General features: G+C 36.0%; 1 protein-coding gene across 6 annotated transcripts in view; it reads left to right on the top strand.

Moving 5' to 3' along the window:
• The window catches only part of LOC110372137 (disheveled-associated activator of morphogenesis 1), a 105,598-nt gene that overhangs the window by 71,223 nt on the left and 18,689 nt on the right, over positions 1-15,686 (top strand). For all 6 annotated transcript variants that reach the window (XM_021328694.3, XM_021328691.3, XM_021328693.3 and 3 more), the window contains one exon: positions 4,654-4,782. In XM_021328694.3, the coding sequence (XP_021184369.3) occupies positions 4,654-4,782 (129 nt within the window). The remainder of the gene's footprint in view (positions 1-4,653; positions 4,783-15,686) is intronic.

Genomic DNA, 15,686 nt, shown 5'->3' with positions numbered 1-15,686 from the left:
AATATTTTATGTATTCAATGTGTAGCAAAAATAACACCATACATAATGACTCAGGATATAAATGTTTACCTCAGAGTATCTGTCATGTTCCCAGCTGGTTTATGGATGTCTAATGAAATATATTGTTGTACATTTACTCACCTTAAAAATGTATGCATCAAATGGATCAATAGCAAACTCTGTTCACATCCATGTAAAACTGCACTTATGTGCTAAATTATATTTTGAATGGCACCCATTATGTACAACAAAATATCTATAACCTAGAGAAAACTCAGTACCAAAGCTCTGAAATGTCAGCTCAAATAGTTTTTAGTATATAGAGCTAAATGTTTCTGGTTTTATATTTGTATGCCATGACAAGTGGCAAACATGTTTTAAGCACATACCTTTAATAATTGTATTATCCTACATGCATGCACCTGCGTGTGTATGCATGTATACACATGTTTGGGCAATTAAATGATTGTTTTCTATTCCATGGATTAATTGGAATGAGAAAAAAAAATATTAATGCTTATACCTGATTGTCCAATGTCTCGGGTACCTGTTGCATCGCGGCGGAGAAGGTGTCTAATCGCCATCAGGCGTAGTGTGTGTCAAGCAGTAATCTACACACAAGAATCTTGTCTGGTCGTCGTCATTATAGGCTCCACAAGTTGTTGACCATGTCGCTTTGTTTTCCTTGAGTAGATAAGTCCTTGATACATTATTGCGGTTGAGCAATCAGTGCTGTGGTCATCTCGTCTTCGTTTAAGTGTTTCGCATAGTGTGGCGTGATCATTAATTTTATTGTATTCGGAGCATTCGCGCCCCATTGGTAATTAGGCGTTTTTTTGTTCTTCCCGCTTCTGATATAAGCTAGGGTATGATCTCCTAGCCTTAATCAGAAATAAAACGTCAATTCGTATCACAATAACTTCTTGTATTCACTTTTAAAACACAATTTAATATCAATCGTAAGAAAACATAGTTTATCAGTCCACGAAGGAAGTGCATGGAAAGCGCGCGCTCTAACTGTCAAAATCTCTTTTTAGTGTTGTCCTCACAGTAGAGGTAGTGTTGTCCGTATAAAACTAAAATGATTTAGTATACTTCGGTAAATATAGTATAGTTCCTTAATGTATGAAAAGAGAATATAACATACAGAACAACACAGGATAATATTAGTCTAACAGATATGTGCTATTTAATAGTGGTTCCGCAGTTCCGATTTTGACGAAAATAATGTATCTAGGTACTTCTATAGAAAAAATATCTATGTCGGTAAAACGGTTATACCATGAAAGCGTTACGAAAATAGTTGACCCCGCATTACAAATCCGCAAATTCACAAACTTTCAGATACGTAACAACTAAATAACGTCTGCGCTTGGTTCTTAGACATCTTCCAGGTCACCGTAATTACAAAATTGCAAAAAAAAATACCATCTATTATCTAAAATGTGTCGAAATCATAAGGAATACCTACTAATCTATATTAGATTTCATAATGCACACGGAAGAAACCTGTAGCCTTAGAACGGTTCGCTAATAATATGTAGATTAAAACGAATAAATGTTAACAAGGTAATTACGTATTAGAATTCATATTAAACATTACGGCATATTTCCTAAAAAAACAAAACGAGATATCGCAACAGGATGCTCTAAATCATTTAATACCTAATTTTACAACAAGTCATTAGCTCTATGAATCTTTTCCATTGTTCTGAGAGAACAAATATTTTGCTACACTGTTCATGACCTCATTATAGCGTCTTGATAAGTTTTGTTTGCCTTTCGTCTGTTTGTGCAGTCTATACTTTCTACTATTAATGTTAATTGAGCGAGTACTTAAGGGAATTCGTAATTAATTGGTGTGGTTTGCAGTAGTTTCTTTCTGTCTGTCCGAATCGTGTTTGCTTTGAAAACTTTATTTGTGTTGTTAATTATACATATCTATGCAGATCTTGAGAGTATTTCTTTTCAGTCTACAAGCTGTTGTTTGCCTTGGGTTTGCTCGTTATATTTTCTATACCATTGCTTCTTTCAGTTACTACTTCATAATTTAATCTACCACTATCTAAATCGAATGTCTTTGTTGGATGAAATTTACCTCAATGGTTTACTTACTCAAAATGGACCATAAACACGCCCTAAACTTGCCTAGTCATTACCCTACAGGGACAAGGAATTCATCTCATACATTTTGCATCCTTGGCCTGAAGTCACGTCTCAGCAATAACGTGAAAGATGGCGACACTACAGTAATAGCAAGGCGAGGGTGCGAATATTGACATCACCGCAATTCGTTCCCCTCGGTTAAACTCAGGCAAATTGCGGGAGAAAAAACGCAAATGCCATGTCTCTTTGCCTTACTTACCAAATTGATATTAGGATGAAATGGGGACTATGAAGAATAGTCTCTTACTCAAAATGAATGGATGGAGAAGAAGAGGAAGACCCAGGAAAAGATGGATGGATTGCCTGAAACATGACATGAATAGGAAGGGAGTGAGTGTCAGTATGACGAGTCACAGGGGAAAATGGAAGAGGATGACATATTGCGCCGACTCCAAATAAAATTGGGAACAGGGCAGGAGGAAGAAGACTCAAAATGGACCACGGATTGAGTCACATGTCATGAATATTCAATTTTAGCAATAGGCTCATGGTCATTATTAATCATACTTACCACAAAATATATGGTAAAATAATTTTCAGAAATGAACAGTTAATTTATCATGCTTTCTCCGCACAACCCTATTCATTATGTCAATGGATTCGCGAGACATCGGGCGACAGTTTGTAGAAATGCGTCTCAGGCGCCGCCAAAAGGTCACTATGACTCAGAAGCGCTTTTAGCGTGCACTTGTATGGTCGTGTACGTTGTTTGATTTTATGTAGTTCAGAGGAAGCATATACATGGGACCTACTGCAGTATGAAATCTTTAATAGAAGGGACATCACGTTACTTTGTCTTACTTTAAATACACTGTTTGTGTAAATGTTGATGTGGTTACTTACCTGCCCGTCGCAGTATGTACTCAGTTTTAAAAAAGTAGACATAATATGCATGTACAATGCACAAGGAACTCGTTACTTTAAAAGCAGTTTAGGGTATTAATTTTTTTTGCAATGCCGATGTTCGTAATAAACTGCCAAATGTTGATGTGCATAATGTTAAAACTATTTTCAATTCGAAGAAAGTGGGCCACTCAGGAACATTACAAACATGTTATTAGTCAGTTTGAATAATTACAGTAATAACCGGTTTGAGCCTCAATGAAAGGAAAAAAAACTAGCTCTAAACGCAGCAAAGCGTTAATCCATGCATTTAATTGTAATTACATTCCTATAATTGTAATGGGTTTGCGTTCAAGTGATTGTCGGTGCTGCCTTTTACGCGAGACTTTTTGTTCGTATGTGCGCACTTCCTCGTTGGCCACATTTGTCGACTCTCCCTTTAAGGAAGGAACCTACGTCTTCCTTATTTTATTTTTAACTCGCAATTTATATGGAGATTTTTTCTCTCGTTTCTTAAGAAGTATCTGCGCCAAGATTATGCCCTCACGTTGATTTATGTCTTACTGAGAAAATTTATCCAATGTAAGCGGAATATTTTTTGTATAATTAGGTATTGATTGCAGTAATTTTATTTATGACTTCCTTAAATCGCCAGATGTTGGAATGGAAATGAGTTATTGTATGTAGAAAGTTTCTTGTTTCGTTTTTTTGGAGGCACGAGCTCGAAATGTGTCTTTCCTTGAGTAAGTATGTATCTTGTGTTTATTTTCGGTTGTCAGCAAATGATTGATCAGTTATGTTGTTTGAATGTGGTGTCTTTTTATCTTGTTTATTATCTTCAGTGTAACATGAACAAGTGTTCTTGGTATTTACGTATTTACTGTCTAAGTTGGAATTGCATTGCAATCCCTTTCGAATCCGACCACAGTTCACCGTTTACGTTAATAGGCCTTTATCTTCAGTTATAACATTCTTGGAGCAATAAATTATTATAAGCGACACTTTGATTGCTAATAAATCTTTGCTTCAAGGATAGAAGGTCTTGACTTCGCCATTTTTGATCGATGCTATCTTCTGGCCATTTGAAAGTGATATTAGTGGCAAAATTCTTGAATTATGTCCAAAATCCAATTATAAAGCCCGAAGTTGATGTATCTGCTTATTTATTGCCCTGTAATTGGTTTAGATGTAATGCAAAGTTAATTGGCTTAAGCAGAAATAATGTTGTTGCCCATAATACGTCTGAGTACGTCACGATAGGTGAATGAACGACTTTTATTTGTACAGTGGATTCATGTTTGGTGTACCCACGTGCTTGTGTATACAGAGAAACTATCTTTAGATTTCTTTTGGTTCTTATTTACAAAATGTTACGCCTTCTCAACAAGGACATTCAGAGTCGTCGTCTTCCCTTCCTTGTCATTGTTATTTCCTAAGTATTACATTACTTTCAATTTTAGTTTAAAACTAGCTGTGCCTTACAGATTCCCTCACCTGTTACTCCTAAAACATCCTGCCAAAATTGTGCACTACTTTGTCATATGTCAGCCAGTCTTCTTTACTTACCTATTGTTACCACACTTATCTCAATCCATCACTCCTTGTAACAATTTCTCCTACTTATAAATTGTGTTTGTTCCCCAGAATGACGAGCCCCCGGAGATCACATACTGCGTGGTGGGGGGTGAAGGCGGGCTGGCTCTCCAGGCTGTCACCCCCACACACCCCATGCCACCACAGGATGAACTCGACGCCAAGTTCGCTGAGCTTGTGGTAAGTACTCCATGTTATTTTTTGTCTTAAGACTCTAGTGGTCTGAATTTCTGGTCAGTTGTACGTATACTTGCTTTTGTTTTTGATAGATCGTGCGGGGTCTATGTACCTAACTTGGTTTGATGGTTTTTGAGTATAGGTTATTCGAAAGATTCAACCTTCATATCAATAATCAAACTATTGGGTAATCTACTTCTGTGTACAACCGTAAGGTTTTGCATATCAATCATCTAGATTTCTGCCTTTGCTAAATCGCCATAAAACGATAATTGGATATCGAAATATTTTATAGCGTAATTCAATTTTGAATTTTAAGGAGCTCTATAAAATTGTGAAATGCTATAAATTATAACCTGAGTTGCAACTATCTTGATACCATAACACAAATTATTATTTAGCTCTTATCTAGTTTTTTCTGTTCTAAGTAAAGACGGTGGTCATAATCAATGTACATAATTATGTAGTTTTCCTGTGTGGAGGTTTTAACCTGTACCGAGAAATTCCAGTTGTTCTGAGATCTTGGAACTAGATAGGAAACTATAGAATAATAAACTGGTGGACTGAATTGTTACGAGTATTTTACTGAATCAATGTCAACTGGTCACAAAAACTTTTTGTACTTCTTTTTACAAAGACGAAGCAGCACACATACTATTATGTTCTTTATTTTAAGTCACAATCAGAATGTTTTAGCATTTAGAAAAGTAACTGATAGTATTCATAAGCCCTCTCATATCACTGGAAGTGAATTCAAGGACATTAAATTCTTCCTGTAGGATCGATATCATTGTCGCTTCTTTCGTAAAATCTTTGAAGGTAAAGTTTTTTTTACATCAAGTACATTGTCATCTTCCGTATAAAGTTTCCCTTCATTGTATTCAAAAATCAACAATGAAGCCAAGTTTCCTTTTAAAGTCTCTCAAAGAATTTTAATAACATTGACGACAATCCCATAACATAACACGGGGTTTTCATAATATGTTCTTCTGAGTTCTCATCATTATACTTACGCTTAATTTCGTCATTGTAAGCGCAAACGCATAGTTTATACTTATGTAACTGGCGACTGTTGTTATGTATGTTGTTGTTGCTTTAGATAAGTTTTTTTTTTCTTTAAGCGTTTTAAAATCGCGTGCCTTCTTCAATTTACTCTCGATTTCATCTCCATTTGATCGTTCGTAACTTCTACTTCGTGTAACAGATCCGGTAGATTTTTCACAAGATTACTTATACATAGACCACTATTATTATTTTTCAAGAAGTTTACTGTAGGGAACGTTGTCATCATTAGATATACCTCACCTTATGATTTTGAACTTAGTATTTCTCTTGAAATTGCAATTAATAGAAAAACATATGTACCCACTTCAGTAATACTCGTACGAACTGTACCAATAGGTTTATTACCTTTAGAAACTTTAATTGCCTGCTTTTCTCTGATAACATTTTATGATACTATTGTAACATGACCTAGTGTAAAAACAAATACATTGTAGTATTGATCCTTGTTAAGATGATTAAATCAATGCCTTCGTTTTATGATGATTGCGTTTTTATTAGATTAATTAATGTTTGTTTGTCCTCAACTTGTTTCTTCTGTAAACTGTCTTTTATACATTTACCTTTAATTTATCTTTTGCATTGGTTCCTTTTGCTTGTACAAGTCTTACTATTTTCACCTTCTTCTACTATTGCTCTGTCATCTATCATTCTATCATTGATGTAAAACAACTTTTACAAACTGTCCGTAAAATGTCTTATATTCGCGGATTTTTCAATTTGTTTCAAGTGTGAGATTAAATAGAAACATAGTACGTAATTATCCCAGTGCTTACATCTCAGTTGGCACGTTAACATTATCGGCGCAGATAGACAGGCCGTGATTGGAAGGTGTTGTTTAGACAGATGAGGCGCTGCCCCGCCTCCAGGCACCTGCACCCTCGGTCTACTTTCACAATACATCGCTGATTTTGTAGGGCTGGCACTTACGCCATTTTTCAATGAGGAACTTATTTAAAGTCTGCTTAGTACAACATTTATCATTTTCAACTGCATTAGTGAGAATTTTAGCACTGGTTGCATAACGTTAAATGTGCTGCCAGAATTTACATAATTAACGATTCATTAAAATGTTTAACTCTTCTTATAATAAAGCGTAAATCATGATGTCATAATGCTGGTATTTAAGCCAAAACTAATAGAAATGTTAATTTTATCTTAAAACAAGATTTCAACAAAGTCTAGAATTGTGGCTAAGTTTAAATTGGCAACATCCTTGAAGCTGTTGGAAAGGCTAAAGTTGATAATAATCATATAGCGGATGCCACATGCTGCTCCAAGGAGTATTATTATTAAAACTTTAAATGCATGTAAATGATTTTGCATTTAAATTAGGTAGGATTTTGTGGTATCGAGGTAATGCCTAGTTGCATAATTTAATTTATGTTTTGTATTTTTAATTAAATTAAATCCGCTTCAAGGGGAATATCATCCTCCATCCTCCGGGAAAAGGCTCGGAGGATGGAAATCCGCTTCAAGAATAAAACCTTGGTTATTACTTAGTTTATTTGCATCAGGCATCTAAGGCTCGTACGAAACATTTCACTTTACATATTCCTACCCAAAGCATTAAGATTGATATGGTATGCACTTGCAATGGTGCGATAAAAAGAAAATGGTCATTAGTCAACCCTATTGTCGCTTACATCGGATAACAAGTATCGTATCGAGTGGTAGGTGGCGTTTAATTTGATTTACTGGCGGCACGGTGCCACGCAAATTGCCGGCCTCGATCCCACTGGTTCGTTCGATCGCCTATCGTACCATCGCATCGCCACTTACCGACCACCGATCGTCGCCGAAGGGTTAAACTAGGAAAATGAGCAAAACTGTTATGGCAATTTTATTATTTAATAAACAGCTTTATCTTGCAAACTATTACTGGATTATTGGTCTTCCGAGTGTAGATATTATCAGAAATGTTATTTGAGAATCGATATAAATTGAAGTAGCTAAGAGGTCCACAAAAATGACACCGGTTTTGCATGTTTGTATGTGTAGTTACAAAACTGGAGTATGTTTTGTTATTGTGCAGTGCGATATTATGTAGGTACGTAGTTTGTTATTATCTTCAAGCAGTTATCAAGTAGACTCATATTTGTACCGTTCCGCATTCCAGTCACTTGAAGAGTACACATAGTAGATCATTTGCACAGAATGAGCTACTGATGAAATTCCTCTTATTATGGAAAACTACGGTCATACTGTCGTCATTCATTATGTATTAGAATTTAATTTTGAGGTCAAATCACATAATATGCAGGCCTCGTAATATGGTATAGAGATTCATATTTTCATAAAAGCTAACATACGATTAATGAATATTGAAGGTCAAGCAGAATCGTTTGATGATTTTGGCAAGGACGATCTTAAATTGTATTTTTTTGGGTATTTATAGTCTTGTTCAAATACCATGTATTTGGATTTCATGCATGCATGCATGCATGTCACTACGTGGTGTTCCTTGAACTATGGAAATAAGGTGCAAACAAGATTTCTGTCACTACGTTTATGTCTTATATGGTGGATTGTTGCGAAACCAAACAGTTTTGGACAAATAACTTCAAATCGTAGGTTACCAAAACTCTATGCAAATGAGTACATTTTTGAATTCAGTCGTGTTCATGGAGATTTTAATAAATTGGTGTCGTAAACATAAAATGCGTTTTAAATGTATTAAAAGCTCTGATTTTATCATTCATCGGTGTGATTTTAATCTCGAATAAAAAGGTAAACGTTAATGTATTGGGTGCAAAGCAAATAAAATCCAAGACTTGAGATTGGCTTTCTTCCGAAATGTCAAAAGGTGACATTCAATTACTCGAATTTCCAAAAGATTAAGATATCAAGTAATCTGCTTATAAAAATGCAAAAGTTATAGCTCAACAAAATATTTAATTAGGTGCCTCAGCTGTTAATAGCGATAAGCGGTTACATTAACGAAATTTCACTTGCGCTTGCAAACTGGTTTGGGTCCCTCGCCGGCCATCGTAAAAGATTTTATAAACAAACAGACCGTGGTTTTTAAATTCTTTCAACCTTAACAATTAATGAAGTAAATGCCTGCCATATTTCTTGGGTTTATATTTGTTGGTGTGTCATTTGAATATTTATGTTTTTCATTTGACCTTTTCCTCTGAGAAATCGAAGATGCGGTTTTAAAAGTTAGTGCCTGATGTCTATAGAAATGAAAAGAGTAACTAAGTAAAGACAACTGAATTGATGAAGTTAAAATAAATATGATCTTACTATCTCTTCAGCTGCATTATGATTAAGTAATACGCATACACGATAGAGAAATTAAACTAATAATAGATCAATATAACAAGACAATGATAATTACAGACGTAATGAAGGTGACGCAACATACATTGGTAACTCACGTCACTTTCACTGAACAGTATGACAGGCTACTGACAGATTTGTGACACTTACAAACTCACCAGATAATGACGATGCCAAACTGTCACTTGATACTGATGTTAGATCATAAGGAAGAATGATTGAGATGCTTTCCTGGAAATGCCAATAGAAATCTGCAGCAACGGTTATAATCTTGAAGAATGTATGCAAAGAATTGTCAATGTCATCGTATCATATTTAAGTAATAGCAAATACTTAACCTCCTCAATGGGTTCATCTTCATCATCCGTCGTTAAGTTAGAAATCTTGCTTGTCATATTACTTGCATTTATTTAATAATATGGTCGCTAACTATTACTGTTTGAGAATGATTTGTAAGTCATGGTATTTCAATTATAGTCAATGCATACTTAATTCTGAGTTCTCACGCTTATTTTGACAATGAGTCTATATTTTTGTTTGTTGTGTATTTCTGCTGCGTCCTTAATACTTCCTTTTGCAAATATTTCTTCATTTATGAAGATATCTCCATATTGTTTTGCTGAGTCAGGAAATATTTCACTTGGAGTACACAAATTATGAGCATTGTGGACGCTTTCTCCCGACCCCTGGCGTGATCACTGGGCGCCGCCACCATGATTGGCATAAGTACAGACTTGCCAATGAGTTTGTTATTAATGATTTCTCTAACGACTCGCACCTACGCGAATAGTGTTTTCTCCTCATCATCAATCATTGTTCAAGTCGCTTTTAGCGGGTTTTTCACGCCCATTGTAATGAGGACTATTAATGCAACTACACATTTATCTGTAGTTATGCATAATGTAATCGAAGCTAGTCCATTATTCTAGATTCGCAGCCAAGATAATTATTTTCTAGCAGTGGCGAAGGGTGGTTTAATGAAATAGGGAAGCCGCAGCAAAAAAAACTGGGGGGGGAGTACTCAGGGATGGGGGGAGAGGTAATGGAGGTAATTTCTCAGTCCACCTTTTAGCACTGACTGAGAGACTGATAGTTTGAACATGTTTTCTCGAGGAATTCGGCAGATTATTAATATCTATAAAACTTTATTATCTTTAGTTAGGTAGGTATATTGACTACTAGAATCTGAGAAAAGTTGGCACTAGAAACAATACCTTTTAAGTATTTAATTTACAACGGCCTGTTAGCTATTGATATTTATCGTAGGTATGTGTTTCATAAATCCGTCAGGACGTTAGAAATTTTAATATTGACGTATTATTGGTAGGTAATTCACCCGAGCGGCGTGCCTGAGTTTTATAACACGTTTTTATTCTCAAAACTTAACCTTGAAAAATAAGTTCCTTCCTAAAGTAAATAATCTGTCGGAAAACAGTCTAATGCGATAAATGCTATCCTAGTTAAGTTTTAAAAGTAGGTACACTAAAAAGAAACCTGATGCAAACTGTCTGCGTATCAAAATAACTCATTTCAACGTAGGTCCCTCTATTTTTTCACTACACACACTGTACTTGTACTGAGTACCAGATCACAGAGCGATTGCGAGGATTAGTAGGGAGTAATGATACTGCCAACTACATGATCAAAATTATGTACTTTACTTGGTGAACACAAAAATTATCAATTCCCAAGTAGGGTCATTAAATCGCGGAGAATCTTAACACCGCGATTCAGGATTTGCATAAAAATGCACAACGCCATCTATGTTGACATAATGTAACTACAACACTTAAACTAACATAAAATATTGTACACACACGAACTATGTTATTTCTAAATGATACACACACTAATAAATTCAATTAAGTAGTACAAAGAACAAATTGTTAATAGTATTATCTAAAACAAAATAAGAAGAATGAGAGTGAATTTGTCTGATTTGTTTGTTTACATATTTGAGAGCTCTAAGCGCTGTCACTCGCGCGTAGACAGATATAGCTACTCTACTCTTGACGCGTTCTTTCTCGTTCACTCGCGAGTTTTGATTGGTTGGAACCCGCTCCGTGAGCCGGCTTACCGCTCGCCCTTAAGGCTCCAGCAGACCGGATGCGTAATGCGTAACCACGTCGTAGTCACGCGCGTAGTTACGGCGTAACCATGAGTTGTAATGTATGGAAATGTATGAGACAGGCCACACTGCTTGCGTAACGTAGACACGCGCGTGGTTACGCAAGCGGTGTGGCCTGTCTCATACATTTCCATACATTACAACGCATGGTTACGCCGTAACTACGCGCGTGACTACGCGCGTGGTTACGCATACGCATCCGGTCTGCTCGAGCCTTTATGCCGCGAACATCGCGCGGCGCGGCGTGGATGACGTCACGCAAGCGTAGTTTTGTATGGAGGAGGAAGCCGCGGCTTGTTTAGTAGGAGCAAAATGTTTCAAGTAATTTATAGACAATTTTTTTACGGTGGTAGGCGTTTTGTTATACCTACATATTTAAATTGTGTGGTTTAAATGATTATATTAATTATACCTATACCTATATTATAACTTATACCTATGCTTCTTTCTTGAAATTCGAAAGGGAAGCCGATGGGAATCGGCTTATAAGGACGCCTCGCCACTGTTTTCTAGTCATAAAATTTTTGATCACTAACTTTCTTTTCGCAATCATTGAGAGTACGCCGGTGGTTTTAATTACAATCTTCAATGAATACTAATTGGGATGGGTTTCTAGGGCCGCTTTTACTCTGCCTGTAACCGTGCTCTACAACTGATCAACGTCCGGTAGGATAAAAATTATCATTGTCCTGTCGGCTTTTTGGAGTCTTGTTAAATCTTGAAGCAAGAGATGAAACTCACGATATGTGTTGACAGGAGTTTTATGGTTTGCTATAAACATTCCAACATTAAATTGTGACCGGATCGCCTTCGCAGAAGTAAATACAAATAAAACGTTTTCTAGACTCAACAGTGGGAGGTGTTAGCCAGGCACTAGACTAGATTCCTAAGCGACTCGAAAGGTCTCACTTATTTACATTTGACTTTGAATGCCGATCACAAAACTAGTTATATCATTTTCTAGTGCATTAGCGTGTCGCTATCGTGAATTAATTTCTATTTAACCTTCGTCCAGTCACGAGAAGTCGCGATTGCTTGATCGATTTTATTAAGTTCAGACCATCCATCAAAGCTCGCATCATAATTTAGAACTGATGACGAAAGAACATTTTTAATTACTTTTGATATCTCTGAAGACCAAGTTTTAGATTGATGGACCTTTGACATATTGTATTACTCAATAAAATTTCTCACTGCGTTATGATTTTACTTATTGTATGTATTTTATTTCGAAGGTGATTCCTAAAGTCGTGATTGATTATAATCTTATTAATGCACCGCGTTGTGATCACGACAATCAGATGATCTGAAATGCAACAAAAAACCAACAAGACATTTAAGACGTCCAAAATTTCTTAGAAGTAGTAAAAGTCAGCCATGGACTTGCCTATACTGTATTGTGTTGAGGAGACATAAGGAAAAGTTTATGATTACAATCCTTTGTATGTTGTAGATGACATTTGATATCGTATATTGTGTTATCTGTCGTACATTTATTGTTGCCCGCTGTTGCATCGCGGGAACCTCGCTCCAACAATCCCACAATAATTTGTAACACTTTATGTTATTTAGTTCATGCGATCATTGATCGCTGAACGTTCAAGGTTGTATTTGAGTGTGTACACATTCTTCGATTGTGCATGCTCCTTGCATTAGACTAACGACTGCCTGTCAGTGGTTGCACCGGTGTGTATGACCTATAATGTCATCCACATCTTGTACCTGCTTGTTAACGCATTTCAATTACTTAAATACATTGCCGAGTTTCTATTCAATTCTATGTTATTGCAGAGCGTGAGACACAGCAGAATTACAGACTCAGATGGGAAGAATGTTTATAAATAATAATATTATGCATTTATAGTATCTACAATGAGTAAAATGAAAACATCGCGATGTGTTGCAGTTTTAGTGCTGATATTTATTATTATGATTTTCGTGCAAAAGAGCCGCGCAGGAGTGGCAGAGAGAGTGGGTCTCGGTAACCTTTAAGATTAGCTTGATACTGCCAACAGTTGTCATCAACCATGTACGCACGCTAACATTTATGCTTGCTTAATTAAGTTTTATAGCAGGTTAGGTACGTAACTACCCTGAATGGATTTGATGAACTTTTTATTGTTATTGCTTCCGATAGACAGCGAAAGTGAGGACAGTAATTCGACCGAAATTCGCACGTAATTATCATCTGTGACTAATTACGAAACTGGTTTTATTTATAGAGTACATAGTGAATATTAAGTAGTAATAGTAGTTGCTGCGCCACTAAATAAGGAACCATTTTAAATCTGTTTACATATGCATAAGCAAGTGCATATCATTAACTAGTTGTTTATGTACAGAATGCTAAATACTTAAAACAAGTTAAGCATGTGTTGCTAATGACACTGATGATGACTCGTTATCATAATTTATCATCTTTTTCATATCAATCGGAAGTCAATACTTCCTCATCTACATCCGCTACATTAGTTAAACTTGTATCACCTAGGAAACCAATAACTTCAAGACCTAGTACAAACAGGTACTAGTTAACAAGGTTATATTAATAACCACAGTTTTCCATCTGACGGCTTATAGAATGAATGCACCTTCAATGCCAAGTCAAAGAGGGGTCATCTAAGTACCTGGTTCTTAACCCCCTGTTCTCATTGACCGCGTTTAAGATATTTAGTTAAGTGACAAATCATTATAAATGGCTGACTGCAATTTGCGTTGACGCGGATGGTATGTCGTGGGACGTAGAATGTCGCGTTGGAGTATGAAGAGTGCTTGGATCGCGATGTTCGCATTTTTGATGGTTTTAATGTGGTGTGGTGTATTAGAGAAGAATCTGGAACGGAAACATAAAGGGTTGATTAGGCGTATAAACTGCCTTTTAGTGAATAAATATGAATTAACTCTAGGTATTATTTGCTGTTCCTAACATGTCGTTTGCCGGGTCCAAAGACAAACTGGCTAAATTCAGGAAACACGCAAGATAAAATTATTTGATCTAGTGTTCTTTTATGGCGTTGTAAGCAAGGCAAAGTTGAGTCCCGTTGGCTATTTGTGGTCACATGTGATTGAACGTCGCGGTTACTGCAGTTTGGTATGTCCGCGGTCTGCGAAACTATCTCGGAAGCATTTACTTTGTTCACTATATTTTCTTAAACTGCAAGTTCTCCAACTTCATGTTTGAACTTTTATGCTGCTCTTTTTGGACGACTAAGTTTCGTAGCTAAACCATCTATTTAAAGAGCATAAGTTGGCGTTTGAACTTTTATGACTGAGCCCACATAATAACTGCAACTGTGTAGTCAGTCTTTGCAGGTGCAAGATTTTATGTGCTCTAGTTTTAAAGCAGGAAGCACTTTTGTTTTCAAAACAAAAAAACCCTGTGACTAAGTTACTCCGTATACTAAACTTAGTATTCATACCAATACTTAGCATTTAAGCCCGACTTTCGAAGTCTAAGAGAAAAACATCCGCGAACCAACGTGTAACTGATATTAATAAGACATTTCGTTTCTTCGATTCTAGAGGTAAATAACTGTATTTTCTCCTGATGTGTGAAAGTTATCAGGACTGATAGTTTCATTAGTGGGAACTGCTTTCTAGCTCGCCCTATGCCCACTTGCATATTTAGTGCCAGTCAGATAGAGATATCTGCTAACTAGAGATTTGCATGCGTTTACTTGTTTGATCTTACTTTGTTGCATATGCTGGGGTTTTGTAACACCTTTTATAAGTCTTTGCTAGTTATTTGCCTTGTCCCATGTGATAAGCTAAGATGTTAACTTTATTACTGCAAGTAACTACTTGGAATTTTCAGTTAGACCTATCCTAGTCCTACTTATGTATTTAAAGCACATTCTTAATCTTTAATTATTCTTCTTATATTACCAACTTTGAAAATATCTTCATCGTGAAATACAAGTACTTTACACTTTTGATGCGGAATATGTAGTTTTGATGGCACTGGCACCTTACTGTTTGTTCAAGATAGTCTAGCTTTATATTGTTAGCCGATTGATTGGGCTCCGTTCTTTTCCATCTATAGAATCTTACGTATAAACCTTACTATTTATTTATTCTTATTTGCCATATAAAGGCAAAGCTCATTTTGTTGCTGCAATTTAACGACGGTCGTCATTGCTATTATTGTATGACAGGCGCCGTGTGTTCAGCGGTTTATTGAAGAAAGTTAAGCAAGATGTGGTGTTATTGTGGTAGTATTCAGCTTACTTTATCTACTTAATATGGGATTTGTGGCTTATTTGGTAGCTTTGAGATATTAATATTGCTAGAAGTCTCTAGTGTAGATAAAACGTTTATTACAAGTTTGGTATGGCAGTTACATTTTGAAGAATTATGTTTGTTGTATTTTGTATGTTTTTAGCTAAACTTATGTAGTCCTTTTACTTGAACAATAAAGACAGCTAAAAATTCG

Source organism: Helicoverpa armigera, chromosome 16 (assembly GCF_030705265.1).
Source record: "Helicoverpa armigera isolate CAAS_96S chromosome 16, ASM3070526v1, whole genome shotgun sequence".
Lineage (NCBI taxonomy): Eukaryota > Metazoa > Arthropoda > Insecta > Lepidoptera > Noctuidae > Helicoverpa > Helicoverpa armigera.
The sequence above is the reverse complement of the archived record's forward strand: the minus strand, read 5'-3'. Positions and strand labels throughout refer to the sequence as shown.